The 17,281-nt window shown below is 40.3% G+C and overlaps 1 protein-coding gene and 5 non-coding genes across 8 annotated transcripts; 3 read left to right on the top strand and 3 right to left on the bottom strand.

Annotated features, from left to right (window-relative positions):
* Nucleotides 1-5,418: 5,418 nt before the first annotated feature.
* vamp2 (vesicle-associated membrane protein 2) lies at nt 5,419-13,417 on the bottom strand. Of its 3 annotated transcripts, none has more exons than XR_007138739.1 (6): nt 13,091-13,417; nt 9,395-9,503; nt 8,572-8,730; nt 8,006-8,057; nt 7,548-7,898; nt 5,419-5,452 (listed from the first exon to the last, which is right to left on the bottom strand). XR_007138739.1 is itself a non-coding variant. In XM_027158560.2 (5 exons), coding segments are annotated over exons 1-5 (339 nt in total). In that variant the 5' UTR covers nt 13,093-13,417; the 3' UTR covers nt 6,554-7,881. The 3 variants fall into 3 exon arrangements, 1 of the variants encoding a protein (XP_027014361.1); XR_007138740.1 differs by having other exon boundaries at nt 7,693-7,898; XM_027158560.2 differs by lacking the exon at nt 5,419-5,452 and having other exon boundaries at nt 6,554-7,898.
* An 853-nt stretch (nt 13,418-14,270) lies between these two features.
* Nucleotides 14,271-14,352, bottom strand: trnal-aag. Its single transcript has one exon. It is a non-coding gene; the product is annotated as a tRNA-Leu (tRNA).
* An 896-nt stretch (nt 14,353-15,248) lies between these two features.
* On the top strand, nt 15,249-15,381 carry LOC113650400. Its single transcript, XR_003442403.2, has one exon. It is a non-coding gene; the product is annotated as a U8 small nucleolar RNA (small nucleolar RNA).
* A 231-nt stretch (nt 15,382-15,612) lies between these two features.
* On the top strand, nt 15,613-15,694 carry trnas-gcu. The gene has a single exon. It is a non-coding gene; the product is annotated as a tRNA-Ser (tRNA).
* Nucleotides 15,695-16,125: 431 nt separating this feature from the next.
* Nucleotides 16,126-16,199, top strand: trnat-agu. The gene has a single exon. It is a non-coding gene; the product is annotated as a tRNA-Thr (tRNA).
* Nucleotides 16,200-16,698: 499 nt separating this feature from the next.
* trnal-uag lies at nt 16,699-16,780 on the bottom strand. Its single transcript has one exon. It is a non-coding gene; the product is annotated as a tRNA-Leu (tRNA).
* Between the last annotated feature and the right edge of the window lie 501 nt (nt 16,781-17,281).

Below are 17,281 nucleotides of genomic sequence, written 5' to 3'. Positions count from 1 at the left end.
TTGATCATATGTGTTGATGATTGGACATGAGTCATGAGGTCACTATGTTAATCAGACTCACGTCACACGGGTTTCGAGCAGATTAGACACAGGAGTACGTGCTTTAGGTTGCCAGATAACAGTCCACAGGAAATCGAGTGTCAAGCAGATTTAAGAGTTGATGTTAACGTCTCATGATTAGGAGAAACATCCAGCCAATGTGATTGTATTGCGGTTGCCAGATCTGCTCTTGTGAGAGATTAAAGATTTAGGTTTAGGACTGAATTCTGGACCAACAGCAGATGTTTTTTAAGACGTGTCTGACTCCAGCTTATCATTTCACGTAGTTATCTGACTCTGTGTTCATATTTCAGTTCATTTCCTACACAATAAATGTTTAGTTAACATGCTGGACCATGAATGTCTTGGTATTTAATGAGTTCATATGTTGAAGAGATCCTTTGCAAGCTCAGCAGATTACTTGAAGAAAAGTGAAAAACTTATTAAAGTAAAAGAATAACCCAAAGCCAGCTACGTAGTAAAAAGCACGTATGCAGGTATTCAGAGACAACAGCAAAGTTCATCAACATCCATAATGTCAGACACAAAGCCTATGTACAGATAAGCAGGCAGCAGGTTTGGTTGCCAGATTTCCGTTCTCTGGTCCACAGATCTGTGAAAGGAAATGAGCTCGATGGGGTTCAGTTAACTGTCCTGGCGTCACTTTTACTGTCCTTGGAATCCTCCCTGCTTATTGTGTGCCATGGTTGCCAGATTAGCCTTTTCACTCCTCATATTTATATTACAGCATTTAGCAGACACTCTTATGCAGAGTGACTTGCATTTTTTTTTTTATTTCAGTTTATACACATGAGTAATTGAGGGTTAAGGGATTTAATCAGGTGCCCTGTAGTGGCACATTTGTGGACCTGGGATTTGAACCAATGACCTTCCAACCAGTAGTCGAACACCTGGACCACTGAGCTACCACATCCCACATCATATCGTCTAGTGGGGGATCATAAGGACATTAAACATCATCCAAACTCTCTTTAAACTCTATACAGCTCATCCGGCGTCTTTGTAAGTCGGTTGCCAGGTATTAGAATTCTGGTCTTCCCTGTCTGTGCAGGTTTAAGACAAAGTCTATACATGTCTGTGTATTATTCATCTTATTAACATAGTTTTGCATATTTGGTTGCCAGATTTTCGATTTCTGTTCAGTTTGATCCGTGCAGTGTCCTGTGGGAAGATTTAGCAGCTTCAGTTAACATTCTGTTTTTATGGAAACATCACTGTTTATTTATTTTTGCAGATTTCATTTTTTCTTGCATAAATCCCCAGATTTAGGGAGACAGACTCGTGTTTTCTGTGATGTTTCCCTTTATTTACACAGAAAGCTCCTGGACTTTAGATCTTTTATGACACAGTAAACTGATAAAGTGGCCTGTTTACTGCTGTCTCCTCCACAGCTTGTTTTCTGTGTTTAAGTTGCCAGATATTTTATTTCTGGCCCTTCGTTCAGTTTAGGAGTCGAAAAAGTTTCCTAAGAAATAACCTAAAAAACAGCCCTGATTGGTTGCCAGATATAATATTTTTTTATACACCATCCGTTATTTTCCATGCTTCATATTTGGATTGTTTGTGTTTCGGTTGCCAGATTTCACTTTTATGTCCTGTTCCACTGTGTCATTTTGAGTCACAAATTAGCTAAGGAGAGAAACTTGAGCTTCAATTTAACATTTCTAACTGTGTGTTCATTCCAGCAGCTTATTTGTAAAATTCTACCTACATGTTTTGATGCCGGATTTATCTGGTTGTGTTTAAGTGCCTTAGGTGTTTTTAAACTTTTACTCAACCATAAAATTCCAGTTTTTAGAGAGTTTAGCTGAATAAAGTACACAGTACAGTAAGGAGATTAAGTCGCCTGTGACAGAGCAGCAGTGAGACGTTCACACAGCTCCTTCTGGTTGTATCTTATCCACCCGGTCCAAGCATCGAGGGGGGAAAACATGCAATGTTGCAAGAATTTGCCTCCTGAGCTGTTTGGTTTGTTTGGAGGCCTGCGGCGAGGGGGGAGGGACCACACACGTTCACAAATTTTAAAGCGTTCAAAAAGACATTAAAGAGGTGAGTCAGGAGGGGTAGGAGGAGGAGGAGGAGGAAGGCAAACAGACTTTAACGGTAAACACTTCTGTATTTTTTTCTATTTAAAATCCTCTTAGATGTGAAATAGTTTTATAAATAATATCTATCACAAAGGGAGTAAAAAATCTGTGTGTGTGTGTGTGTGTGTGTGTGTGTGTGTGTGTGTGTGTGTGTGTGTGTGTGTGTGTGTGTGTGTGTGTGTGTGTGTTAATTCCAGAATCAGAGATAAGGTTGAGCAGCAAACACACAGGAATGTGATGATGTGGGAGGAGAAAGCTGCTCAGAGCTGGACGGAGGAGTGAAGAACAGTGTGATGGGGTAACTGGGTTAGAACCAGCGCCGTGTGTGTGTGTGTGTGTGTGTGTGTGTGTGTGTGTGTGTGTGTGTGTGTGTGTGTGTGTGTGTGTGTGTGTGTGTGTGTGTGTGTGTGTGTGTGTGTGTGTGTGACACACGTCATTTATCTCCTTGACATCGATGCTGGTACATTGTGCCAGAGCACGTAAAGCTCACGAGTCCAACCTCACATAATTATAGTGACTACAACAAAAGGGTTTTTATTATTCTCCAAACAAAATGCAGACGTTTTCCTGCAGCTGCTTTAAGGGTCTGGTTTCAAAGCGTAATATTTCTGTAAAGGCTTCACGGTTCTAACACAGAGAGTTCTGGTGTTCTACAGTATGTGGAGTAAAAAGTGTGAACAGTGTACAATTATAACTGTAAGTGTAAAGGGTGTTAGGTGTGTGTTCGGCTCAGTGTTCGGCTCAGTGTTCGGCTCAGTGTTCGGCTCAGTGTTCGGCTCAGTGTTCGGCTCAGTGTTCGGCTCAGTGTTCGGCTCAGTGTTCGGCTCAGTGAGGATAAGAAGTGATTATTTTTTATTATTATTTTCACCCTCATTGAACCATCTGGACATTTAATCTGAGCTGCTGACAGTTTGAATCATCTCTCGATTTATTTTGTTCTCTTTCCAGTGTTTACAGCTGAAACTCACCACAAACACATGCACACACTCACACACTCACACACTCACACACACACACACTCACTCACTCACTCTCACACACACACTCACACACTCACACACGCTCTCACACTCACAAACACACACATTGTCAAACTGCAAAATGGTGAATGTTTATGTGAGTTTCTTAGATGTGAATCGTGTGTGTGTGTGTGTGTGTGTGTGTGTGTGTGTGTGTGTTTACCATTTTCCACATTCTGGTCTATAATACATCTTTGGCTCTGTAAAATATCTTAAAAGGACCCAGTTGCTGTGTTACCATAGCAACAGGCAGATCAGCTCCATGCGGTTTGGAAGTTAGTCCCAGTCACCAGGCACTGAAGGTTTCCTTAAACCTTCTCTTTCTGTTGTCTCTCTTCACGTTAATAAGATAAACGAGTCTCATCCTAAAGTGTGTGTTAGAGCAAAGAGGTTTAAATGTGCTGTACAGGAGACTGGAGCCCGTCCTCTATGAGACCGGAGCCTGTCCTCTATGAAGGACGTGTTTAAGCTTTAAGGCACAATTACATCAGTGATCCACTACAGGAGACTCTTAACTCCTCAGGAGGAAAAAAAAACAACTCAAAACCTGCAGATTTTTTTGTTTGGGAATAGATCATAAATAATTTTACTTCTAAATGAGAAGAAGAGACTTCAGAACAGTTTAAAAAGCTTCCAGATGGGAATCTTTTCCCCATTTTAATGTGATCAGCTCCCCAAAACCCAGCCCTTGGTTATGATGAAAGCTGTGTGTGAATTATTACGGTCAGATGTTCAGACACATGGCCGGGTTCTTGTGTGTTTAGCTCTTTGTGTTGACACTCGTCCCTGTTGTCCTGAGTGTCGTCCCTGTCGTCCCTATTATATCACCGTGATGCAGTTTAGTCACCATCTCATCTTTATTAATATCTATCATAGTTATAACATATAACATAAGGTGTATAATGTAGTGTAAATGTTAAACACATAATGTACCGAAACCTTTCTTGTTTCATTCATCTTTCATTTTGAAATATTTAAATTAAATTACGACTATAATAAAACAAAATAAATGATATAAATAAACACTACAGACACAGGGTTTTTTTTTTTGTTTGTTTTTATCATATATTTAATTTATGTCGAACATTGTCATTGTTTTCAAACACACACACGTTGTAATTTCTAACTCGGAACAATAAACACAGGTCATCATAATGTCGTTATTTTCCCCAGTATATATGTATATTTATATATTTATATATTTATATATAATCCCAAGATGTTCATCGATATAATTAGACATTGACATATTTACTCTACGCCTGTTTTCTGATTACCGGACGTTTTTGCGGTAACGTTGTACTTTGTCTTGTTTAATATCCGAAACATTAAAGGTGAAGACGAGAAGGTGGATAGTGGAAATAAATAAATAAACAAACAAACAAACAAACAGACAAATAAATAAATAAATAAAATGTGTCTATGTAGGCTGTGTCGCCTGTGTTCGTCCCACCAGGTCCCTCCGAAAAGGCCGGACGAAGAGAAGCGACACAAAGCTACGTTTCTGAATTAAACACATAAAGAAATGAAATATAAACAGTTTCAGAAACTCGGGTTCTGTCTCATAGTAGCGATTCCAGCAGAACGACTGTCTTGCGTGTTTGGAATGACATCATCGTGGTCCGGATTGTTTATTATTTAGCTAAGTTTGACCATTTCTAGACATCCCGGCGGACAAGGACCTCCTGTGATTGGTCAGGTCAGAGTGTGACGTCAGTAATATAGTAAGGAGCTGTTAGTTACACTGAGCACGATGACGGATCTCACGGCGAGTCTTTAAGATCCTGTCGCTACTACGAGACATCCATCATGACCTGAAGAACCTTCATGTATCATGTATTGCCTCTCAGATGCGTTTCTGTTTCATCCTCCATCACGATCTGATTTTTTTTTATTTCCAGCTTTCTGTTACGACGTCGCCCGATTATTTCGCCCCACCCGTTTCCTCAGATTGAAAAGAAAAATAAATAGAAATCATTCCTTTTTCTCTACTACGGCACTGACCGACTGCTCCCTGAAGTGGCCTTTACTAAAATCTAAAAAATATATAGAATATAAAATAAAAACTAGCTTAAAGCAGAAATACGACACGTGCGGGACGGCGGATTGTTACAGCCGAACCACGTGGAGTTTGTGTCCTTAAAAAAAAAACATTTTTTTTAAATTTCCCTCCAGTGACGCACAAGAAGATGCACAAACTGAACCAGACTTACGAAGTTACCCGTGCCTGTTCCCCCTCCACACACACACACACACACACACACACACACACACACACACACACACCTTCACAAAGGGAACAGAAATCAAGACTATCGCACACACATCCTTTTTTTTTTTTTTTTTTTTTTTTTTACTTATTTCCTCTTCAGATCCTTTTGGTGATTTGCCCGTCATGTACGCGTCCCTACCTCGTGCTCAACAAATCAGCCTAATTTAAAGATGCGGTATTTGGATGTACCTGAAGAAATGGGACCCCCGTCCCCCCAGATTCACCCCACAGCACAACACTGAACACCACAGAGTCAGTTCTTTCATTTTTTTTTTTTACAGCTACAAATAAATCAGCATCACAAAGGAGAGAAAGGAGAAATATCGTTAGCGTTGTGCTATCAGCGTTGATCGGCTAAAGACTAGCGGACACCTTCATCACCGTCATCGTCATCATCATCGTGTACGATTCTTGAATTAGGTCCACAGTTAATCCTGATGGATCAGCAGATTGGGGCTCGAGATGAGACAGAGTGAGGAGTGTGAGGGATGAAAAGAAAAGGTTTTTGTTCCTGAACCCGTTTTTGATGGCATTTTGGCAGAATTAGAAAGACGACGAGGTCTTCGGTGGGATTAAATCGTTTCTGCTCTGGGATTCACGAGTGAGCGTTCATTAAACGGTGGAAATTACAGCAGACCTCCTTAGGACACAGCTATAGGTTTGATACTCGCTAGCAAGCTAGTTAGCATAGTACCAGCGAGGTTAAACCATCATCACTATAATGAGTCAAAGTAAGCACAATTAATCTCTCCACTGTTCATTACACTACACAGGAGTGGGAGGGGTTTAGTGAGTTAGTGTGACGACCGAACAGCGGTTTACACCAAGATTACAATAGGAGCAGGATGAAGGTCTGGAACAGGGATGTTCATGCCACTTCTATCTGAAGAACTAACATGATTAATAATGTCAAAGTTGGCACCTCCTCAACACACACACACACACACACACACACACACACACACACACACACACACACACACAAACACAGAGTCTTATTCCTGTAAGCCACAGTAGCTTTCGCCTGCCTAGTCCTTGTCATTTAATCCAACGGCGAACTATACATATGGCCAAAGGGAGGGGGAGGGGAGGTATGAACAAAATGGATGGGACAAGTGTGTGTGTGTGTGTGTGTGTGTGTGTGTGTGTGTGTGTGTGTGTGTGTGTGTGTGTGTGTGTGTGTGTGTGTGTGTGGTAAAAAACGATCACGTGTGGCTCGACACATCATCACTGGCTCATTTCATGCTGACAGATCGGTCCTACGTGACTGGAGTCGGGTGTGTGTGTGTGTGTGTGTGTGTGTGTGTGTGTGTGTGTGTGTGTGTGGAGCATTATATCATTGTAGGCATGAAAGCAAACCGGTATGAGCAGTGTGGACATAAAGGGGCGGAAAAAACACAAAAAAAAATTCCCCCCAGGTGCATGGCAGTGTATAAACTAGACAGCTAAAATCAACACACACACACACACACACACACACACACACACACACACACACACACACACACACACACACAGACCAGGTGATGATCTGGTCCTTTCTCCATCAGCAAATAAGGACAAATATCTTCTATTCCTGCATATAATCATAAATTCTAATGAACCCCAGTAAGCAGTGTGCTTTTACTTTTGCTGGCAGCTCGGCTTAATTTATTATTATTATTATTATTATTATTATTATTATTATTATTATTATTCGGATTAAAAGCGCCATCAAAAACGAGGTTCTTGTGCAATCTGATTCCCGATGTGTGTTTTGGTTGTTACAGACAGCAGCGTTCTACCCTGCGACAAAGGAATGTTTAAGAGATAAGACACTACAGACTTAATAAAAATATAAATCTATCGCTATTGGTCCAAATCATTTCTGTGGCAGTTTACAAAAGTCTATTTGTCGAACAGAAAGAAATACGGATGCGGTGAGGGAGGGAGGGGGGAGGGGGGGGGTTCTGGAAGAGTATCGGTTAAAGAAGTCAACTACGAGCATAGTATATAACTGACACACGTCGTGCGGTGTATATATACACACAGATTCATAGGCAGTTTTTTCAAGCCGAAGTCATAAAAAAAAAGGAAACGATAAAAAAAAGAATAATAATACAAACGCACACACACACACACACACACACACACACACGAACTCTACAAATAAAACTCTACAAATAAGGACGAGTCGTACACACACCGAGAGATTTACCAGGATTACCGTCTGCTTTCAGAGATCTCAGAAAAGCGGGAGGTATTTACAGAGGACACACACACACACACACACACACACACACACACACACACACACACGCTCAGAGGCTGGACGTGGGGACGCAGAGAGACCGGGGTCCGTACAGGGAGAGTCATCGAGGGCACAGATTTACACTCGTTTGTTGGGTAGAGATTGAATAGTTGTAAATGGGGCGAAGGGTGGGGGGTGGGGGGGGCTCGTCCTTTAGGTGCTGAAATAGACTGAAAAAAAAAGAGGAGAATTATTCTAACTTCTTATCAGTGAGAGACACGGAGTAAAGTTACAGAAGTAAGAGTTAGCAAAGAAAGAAAGAGAAATCTGTTCTTACCGATGATGACGATGAGAACGATCACACATATCACCCCCAGGATTATCATCATCTACACACAGAGAGACAGAGGGAGAGAGACACAGACGGAGAGACACACATAGAGAGACACAGACGGAGAGACACATATAGAGAGACACAGACGGAGAGACACAGATGGAAGGCATTATAATGACATCTGTCTCTCTATAACTTTAATCCCAGTAAGAGACTGGATTGTTGTATAAAACTCACACTCACTCACACTGTCTCTCTGTCTTCCTGTCTCTCTGCCTGTCTTCCTGTCTCTCTGCCTGCCTGTCTATCTGCCTGTCTTCCTGTCTCTCTGCCTGCCTGTCTTCCTGTCTCTCTGCCTGCCTGTCTCTCTTCCTGTCTATCTGTCTTCCTGTCTCTCTGTCTGTCTTCCTGTCTCTCTTCCTGTTTATCTGCCTGCCAGGAACTATTAATTCCATTTATTAATGATACAATAACACAATGTTGACACAGCGCCCTGTGTAACACAATACACTGACTGATGTACTAAGTGTCCTAAGCGAACACTCGGTGCTCGGGTCTTTATGATGTACCTTGGCGTTCTTCCACCAGTATTTATTCTTCAGTTTGGCAGCACTGGTCTCGAACTGAGAGGCTCCAGCCTGCAGCGCGTCGGCTCGGTCGTCCAGCTCCGAGAGCTTCTGGTCCCTCTCCAGAACTTTATCCACGTTCACGCGCATGATGTCCACCACCTGGACACACGGGTACAGACGTGTGGAAAAAACACTGGCATTATTACTGTTAAACGTAGGACAAATTTCATTACAAAGATTTCTGTGTCTTTGTGTGTCTTTGTGTGTCTTTGTGTGTGTGTCTGTGTGTGTCTGTGTGTGTCTGCATCTATGTGTCTGTTTGTGTGTCTGTGTGTGTTTCTGTCTCTGTGTGTATGGGTCTGTCTGTGTGACTGTCTGTGTGTGTGTATGTGTGTCTGTGTGTCTGTGTGTGTGTGTGTGTCTGTGTGTGTGTGTGTGTCTGTGTGTGTGTCTGTGTCTGTGTGTGTGTGTGTGTCTGTGTGTGTGTCTGTGTGTGTGTCTGTGTCTGTCTGTCTGTGTGTGTGTGTCTGTGTGTGTTTCTGTCTCTGGTTGTGTCTGTCTGTCTGTGTCAGTGTGTGCTTGTCTGTCTGTGTGGGTCTGTCTGTGGGTCTGTCTGTGTGTGTGTCTGTGTGTGTGTCTGTGTGTGTGTCTGTGTGTGTGTCTGTGTGTGTGTCTGTGTGTGTGTCTGTGTGTGTGTCTGTGTGTGGTGTCTGTGTGTGGTGTCTGTGTGTGGTGTCTGTGTGTGTGTGTGTGTGTGTGTGTGTGTGTGTGTGTGTGTGTGTGTGTGTGTGTGTGTGTGTGTGTGTCTTTCTCTCTCTCTTACCTCGTCCACCTGAGCCTGTGTCTGCTGTAGGCGGCGGTTGCTGGTCATGTTAGGAGGAGGCTGATTCCCTCCATCAGGTGCAGGGCCGCCGGCGGGGGCTGGAGCAGACCTGGGGCCCAAAATAACATTATTAAACTAACCAAAGAAAAGGCAGCAAAAAGGATGTGTGACAAATGAAGAGTGAGACATACGGAGTGAAAATAGGAGTTCAAAATAATCAGGCCTCGTGAATCGGAGCTGATGATCATCAGGATAATGTTTTTAGACTCTAGGTTTTAGTCGCTGGTAAAACTAATATAGAATTATAGATAATAATAGATAAATAAATAAATAAATAAATAAATAAATAAATAAATAAATAAATAAATAAATAAAGATGAATATATATATATAATAAGAACTCTAGAAGGAATAATCCATTTGTACATTTATACAGAAAGAGAGAAAACAACTTGAATACATTTCCCATTAAAGGATTTCCTCAGTTTCAACCCACTGCATGAAAAGTTCGAGACAGTCGTAAAGTACTCGGGATCCGATAATAACAAGAAGTTATTAAACATGAAAGAGACAAAAAATAAAAATATCAGAAAACCAAAACGCTCGATCAATTCTATATCGATAAAATATAAATATTAGGCATCTATAGACAGATATTCATCATGTACTCGTCATCATCATCATCAGCAGCAGCAGCAGCATCTTGAAATGTGCTCAGATGTTAGTCATCTGACAGTGACCTCTGACCTCTGACAGTCCCCACCCACCAGCCTGCTCTGTCCATATACTACTGCTATAGAATGATGAGGGTGAAGACGGACAGACGCTTCCTGTGAGACACGTGACTGTATCTGTTCAAACTGCTGCCCCCGCTGCGTCACAGGGTGGAGTAACACACACACACACACACACACACACACACACACACACACACACACACACACCGAGCAAAGTGCTATCCACCCTCTTACACATCTGTGAGCTCAAAGACGCCCACAACTGGCTCATGAGAGAGAGAGAGAGAGAGAGAGAGAGAGAGAGAGAGAGAGAGAGAGAGAGAGAGAGAGAGAGACCACTCCCACACAGACTGCACACATTTTGCTCTTGAGGATCCTGGTAATGTGGGCGTCGGTTTTAGGAAGAATTTGAGATTCTAAGATAAAATCTATATTTTTCAGAAAGCAGAGAGAAATTTCACCAGACAAGCTTCTACTTAGCGATAATCAGAGATGGATGGATGGATAGATAGATAGATAGATAGATAGATAGATAGATAGATAGATAGATAGATAGATAGATAGATAGATAGATAGATAGATAGATAGATAGATAGATCTGTAATCTGTTGTCTGATCTACATCATGATCATAAGACACACGATGTAATCATCAGTTCTAAGTGATGTTTTAATCAGTCTGTGCGCATGTGACAATGCGAAACCTGTCATTCTCAGCTTTGACCAGCAGGCGGAGACAAATCAGGAGATAAAGGTGACCTCTGAACGCTTAATCCCGACACACTTCGTGTCATTTTCTGTCATACACGATTACAGTGCATTTCCTTTATTTTCGCTCCCACACACCGAGCCGGTGTTAGATAGATGATGTGCTGATGTTCTCTCTCTCTCTCTCTCTCTCTCTCTCTCTCTCTCTCTCTCTCTCTCTCTCTCTCTCTCTCTGCCTCCATTTCCGCCTCTCCTTCTCCTTCACTGCTGGCTATATTTAGGTCCTTCAGTCCCCTTCAGAGAGGACAAAAATCAGCACCAGCACATCTACACACACTCAGGACTCGTGACCATAACTGTCCTGATCGGTTCTTTTAATTTATTTGGTCTATTTTAATAAAAGATTTGGAATTTAGCAGGTGGTTCATTTATCTGACCTTTTAAGGAGCGAACCGTCAGAATTCTCCTACTTATTAAATAAAATACACCAAAAATCTGCTTAACAGGTGAAGTGCACGTTTAATCGTGGGCACTAGAGGCTCGTCATTTATTCAGTCGTGAGGAAATAAATGTCACACGAACAGGAAGTTAGCAAAGCCATGATTAAGGAGAACAACTAGGGCTGATTATAGATAGATCATTTTTCAATCCAGTATAAAAAATTTTTAAAAATATTAATATCAAGCATCCAAAGGGTCACATTACAGCAGGTAGGTTGTGTTTTTGAGGCTCAGTCTAAAGCTTAGTCCACACATAAGAGAGCTTCATCTTTAATCATTTATTACATTTATTACATCCTTAATATCCTCGATCATCTGTCAAAACACCTTAATCATGCACAAATCCTCGAGCAGTGAAATTCATTTGCTTAAATAGGATTTTAAAAACGATGATTTCAGAGAATATTAATCTGTATAAAATAACTACAGTCATTTACACGTCGTGAAACATCAGCGCACGACATACAGACCATTTAAATCTGATGTTTAACTCGTTCGTCTTTCTTTTGTTTGTGTATCACATGATCGCTTCTTCCATTTATTTACTAGACAAACATCATTTTTGAGCCAAAACATCCTCCATTCTGTAAAAAAATATATATTTAAATACATATAAAGCAGTCTTCTATATCACCAGCTACTACTACTGCTTATAGTAATATTAATAATATTGAAGGAAGATTTCTCATTGCTCTTGTCATGTAAACGACACTGTAAGCGTTAGGGATGTGATCAGGATTTGGAGGTAATCTGGTGTTGCAGATCTCTCAGCTCAGACGAGAGGAGAGGAGGCTGAGGCTCGGCCATCTTGCGCAGAGGACGTGTTAGTGCCAGCCATTTGGTTACAGCCTCGGTGTAGGAGCAGAACAACAGGAGCTTTACGAGCTCTAAATAAAGAACGTATCTAGAGAGCCAATAAACCCAGATTATTTGAGAAATATCCTTTTTTTTTAAAAAGGTGTGTGGCGGATTGTCGTGTTTTGCTTTACAAGAACAAGAGCAATAGGAGAATATGACCCTCCCAACCCCCATCACCACCACCACCACTCAGGAACATGTATATATATATTTAAAAAAAAAAAAGAAGAAGGACAAAGAAATAAACAACGAAAACTGCTATGTTAGAATTTTATGCTTGACAGGTGATGATTGTAATGCAGATTTAACTCTGTATTTAGGCCAGATCTCATCCACGTCCCCAAAAGAGATGTAAGATATAATATGAACGCAAACATTTACACCATGTTCTTTAATGTCATGTATTAGAAAATATAAAGAAACGAAAGATCATTCCACCAAATATCCAACGATCCAAATATCCAGTCTGATCCGGAGCCTATAGGCGTGTTTGGACCTTGTCATTCACAGCACTATAAATAATAAATAATAAATAATAAATAATAAAACACGCTACAAATCATTAGGTTAGATGAAATAACCAGGCTGGCAGGTCAGAGGCCAACGATTTGTAAATATATGTTTAATTATTATTAGTGCTAGTATTTCTTACTCTGATTCATCATCTGAGGTTGAGATGATATTTTAGTAAATGAAATCAAATCCTGAACATCGTCATATCCATAATAAAAGATATTATTATTAAAAATAAAGCCTTTAAGTTGTTGTTTTTTCCCCCCTCCCTGATGCCTCTAACAACCCAGAACACCTTCAGCATTTGCTCACCACGAGCTCAATAATCCCAGTCAGATATAAGGAAATAAACTCAGATGTTGTATATGAATGAATACTCACATTTCTTTTTAGTGTTGGCTCGTGCACACACAAATCCGACAGAAAGGTGGTGTGTTAACGACAGGACGGTTTTTTTTTTCTTCCTTTCTTTCTTTTTTTTTTTTTTTTACCTCTCTCTCTTTCTCTCGGGTTGTTTATTATAAGGTCTCACGCGCTTTTTCTTGCAGACACGCGCACACGCGAGCACGCTGTTGTTTTTTTTTCCCCGCACTGTTTTCCAATAATGTTTTTATTTCAGTAAGAATTAGCAGGTTTCGTGTCTGAGCTCCGTCACTGAACAGCCTGCGTACATGAAAAATGGATGCTCTCGGATTAAGAGAAGGAAAAAAAAATAGACGGCTCGTTGACGTCACTCGTCATCCGGGGATGCTGCAGGTTGGAGAGGGTCACCATGACGACCGCGCGCGCTGTTTGTGCGGGTTTTCACGCAGTGTGTGTGATTAGTTACGCATTTTACTCTTTTTATTGGAAAAGAAACACGAGATCACAAGGTGCATTTCAGCAGGTTGTGAAAAGTTAGATGTAACCTCACAGGTGTATGACGTCATGGCGTTTATTCATCATCTGATTAAATGGGTGGCGAAATAAACCTCAGTCTAAATCTGAAAATAATAAACAGTGCGTGGGAAAAGAAAAAAGCAGGAAAACCTTTTTTAAAATGGGGGAAAAAATCACCAGGTAGAGAGATTGTACTGGTAACTGAGATTATCATAAAAACAGTGAGATTACAGAAGATAGAGGAATATAACATAACAGCTACGTCACACAGGGGATTAAAACAGAACGAATATAAATAAATAAAAAAGTCAGTAGCCTGAGATAGAAAGGCAGCCCAAAGCTCCATCCCAAACCGCTCAGAATGCAGAGCGCCACCTGGTCCTGGTGGTGGGGAGAAGATCCATCAAAGCACGAGAGATAGACGAGTAAAGGACGTTTTAATCGACAGCGGTGTTTGTTTTCCTGGAACAGAGAATAGGTGTTGATTTTCAGTGAAAGTGAGAAGTAGATAAACACCTGTCTACTCTGCTTTATTTTAGGTCCCAGAAATAAACAAAATGGCGCAGAGACATAAAGCTGCTTGGACTGCTTAGTGCCTGAAGTGTAAATTACTGCCAGATTAGACATGAGAATTGTCCTCAATATTATGTTACATGTAAGAAGAAAAAAAAAAACTATTTATTGGCAGCGGTGGGATTCGAACCCACGCCCCCGAAGAGACTGGAGCCTTAATCCAGCGCCTTAGACCGCTCGGCCACGCTACCTTAGAAACGTATTGGGAAATCTAATGGTATAAAATGCTACTTTTTGTAGATAATGTGTGTAGATAATGTAATATGCCGCATATATTGTGCATTTGTTCATGTATTAAAAAGTAAATGGATCACCGGAAGTTGTGCCCTAAGATCAGTCACGTCATTGGGCGTCTGACATGAAAAAACAAGTGAAAGATGTTGTTGCCAAGGAGACCATGGAGACTAGTCTGTTATTAATCCGAAGAACCGGTGACTTTCTTCAAATTGTGTATTTGTTATTTTTTTCAGCTATTTTATAGAAAACGTCCTGACCTTGATATTGCCTTTGACTTTAAAATGAGATGTTAACAAACAAACAAACAAATAATTGTTGTATATAGATGTAAACAGCCAATGCCCGCCTCCTGGTCTAGGATTGGTTGATTATAGTCAGTGTGTAAAGCAGTCGTTTCTGAATGGAGCCCCAGTGCTTGTTTTCTCACCCAAACTTGACCCCAAAGTCTTCTGTCATTTCTCTTCACAAAAATCCATTTTTAACTTAATTTCGAAATATAGAATTAACAGTCTTGGAATATATGAACCATTTTTATTTTGATTCAACTGTAAAAGACAGAAATATCGAATAAAGTGTAAGATATAAAAAGTTCTTCAAACGAGCCAATCGCGTCGAGATATGCAAATTAGAGCGCCTAAAGAAAAGCGTTCCTTAACGAACTCTTTGTGGAACTTTGATTTATACGCATTTCATCTAAAACGCAGTAACACAGAATGTTTTATTAGGTCTGCTGGAGATTTTTGTTCAAAACATGTCACCAGAAAAAACTTTCATGGCCCAGTCCGGAGCCTACCGTGATGGAGAAGGCGGTTGTGTTTGACAAGTCGGAGTCTTGGAGCCCCTGTCAGCCACATCAGTGAGGTACATCCTTACCTGTTACCTTAGAAATAAGGTTGCAGAACATGATGATCGGATTCTATGAATGTGTGATTATATTCCGCATTTATCAAGGAACCGCAACACCTTGATGAATCCTGTCTGATTCCTGCACAGTCTGGTTAAAGAGAGTCGATTTTACTTACTAACATTTCCGTGTAATTTCAGTTTGTTTTAAAATAAATACGTTAGAAATCAGTTACAGCTCCGCATTTTAGTGGTTCTTTAAATGTGTTTTCGGTCATTTCAATACTTCACCGTTGTAGTTTCCCAGCTTATATTTCGAGTTTATTTTGTGTTACTATAAAAAAATCGTAGGAAATATTGCAGGTCGTCCCGACGAGGTGGCCGAGTGGTTAAGGCGATGGACTGCTAATCCATTGTGCTCTGCACGCGTGGGTTCGAATCCCATCCTCGTCGCTAATCAGTTTTTTGATTGTGGATCACAACAATAATCCTAACACTAAATCTATGTTCGCGATTGTGTAACATTGGCTCTGCTCTTGCACTCATCTTACGTCATCATAACTCGACTCATCTTTTTTTTTTTTAAATGTCACTCAACGTGTGTTTTGGAAATTGACTAGAATGCGGTTAAACCACATGCGTAGGTTGTTTCGGCATTGCCTATGGAGCCCTTATGACAAAACGCCTGTGATTTCATTGTCATTCGTTTGTACTTAGTAATCTTTGTGATGTGAGATTTTCTACGGAGCAAAATACAATTAAATTGAGAATTTGACATAACTCTGGTTTCTGTGCTGCTTTGCAGTGTATACAACAAAGAGATTCGGATTATTTAGTTGTTTGTTTGTGCTATTTGAACCTTACTTAGCGCCATTTTTCTGTGTGGCGCCGTGGCTTAGTTGGTTAAAGCGCCTGTCTAGTAAACAGGAGATCCTGGGTTCGAATCCCAGCGGTGCCTTTTCGTGTAACGTTACGTTTCAAACCCTTATATTTGTTGCTTTTATATGCCTGATGATTATGACTCATCGCATCTGGTCCTGAAAAGGTTTTAAATCATCATAAAAAAAAACATGGTGGATGAAAACACCTTCACTCTTTTTCACTTTCGTCGCGTGGATATGGCGTCACACTAATGACATAAGAGGTATTGTTTGCTTGTTTGCTTAAAACACGTTTCATCTCTGAATGTGTTACTATATTTTGCGTTTGTCAGACAATATAAAGACTTTTGATGGTTTCGGTTGTTACAAATGTATTTATTTGAAAAAAAAAGAGCTTAAACTCTTAAAGGTTTGTTGTGTTTTAGTTGCTTGCTTATGAGTATGTTGATGTTTATGTCGTCACCATTAAACAGTGGAGTTTATTTAGAATTTTGCTGCGGCGATTTAGAGATTCCAAACATCAACAGTATTTTTTTGTTTGTTTGTCTGCTACAAATGTTAAAAAAGAAAATATCTTGGCAGCGGTGGGATTCGAACCCACGCCTCCAGAGAGACTGGAGCCTAAATCCAGCGCCTTAGACCGCTCGGCCACGCTACCTTGTATGTGGTGTTAACATGGATCATTTATCAACCGACGAACAAGTCGGAACATAATAATCATGTTTATGTCCTACATACAGCATAAAGCTGTTTATAAATCACCGACTTTAACCTGCATTACTTTATACTTGCGGTTTATAACTTGCGGTTAGTGTCAGGAATCGTTATGAACAGATTTCTGCTCCATCCTCTTGACTAATTAATTAGTTGGAACAAAAAAAAAAACTGAGCAGTTAAATACATCATAATCATTTACTACAGTTCACAATAATACAGTTCTGATAATGTTTATTTTTTCCAGTTGAGGCTTATTATTATTATTATTATTATTATTATTATTATTATTATTATTATTATTATTATTAAACAGTACTTTAATAATAAACTGAAACATTTATGAGTTTCCACATTTTGATTTATGTTACATTTCATAAATATGATGTGTTTCCGGATGTATTCCCAGTCTTACTGATGAGTTGGTGCTGGATTAACATAACGG

Source organism: Tachysurus fulvidraco, chromosome 20 (genome assembly GCF_022655615.1).
Source record: "Tachysurus fulvidraco isolate hzauxx_2018 chromosome 20, HZAU_PFXX_2.0, whole genome shotgun sequence".
In the NCBI taxonomy this organism is placed as follows: Eukaryota; Metazoa; Chordata; class Actinopteri; order Siluriformes; family Bagridae; genus Tachysurus; species Tachysurus fulvidraco.
The sequence above is the reverse complement of the archived record's forward strand: the minus strand, read 5'-3'. Positions and strand labels throughout refer to the sequence as shown.

Bases quoted from the DNA above. Each gene is read 5' to 3' on its own strand.
- vamp2 (XM_027158560.2), bottom strand. The intron at 8,731-9,394 runs GTAAGAGAGAGA...CCGTGTGTCCAG, and splicing joins CACAGGCTCAGGTGGACGAG to GTGGTGGACATCATGCGCGT. The intron at 8,058-8,571 runs GTACATCATAAA...CTCTGTGTGTAG, and splicing joins ACTGGTGGAAGAACGCCAAG to ATGATGATAATCCTGGGGGT.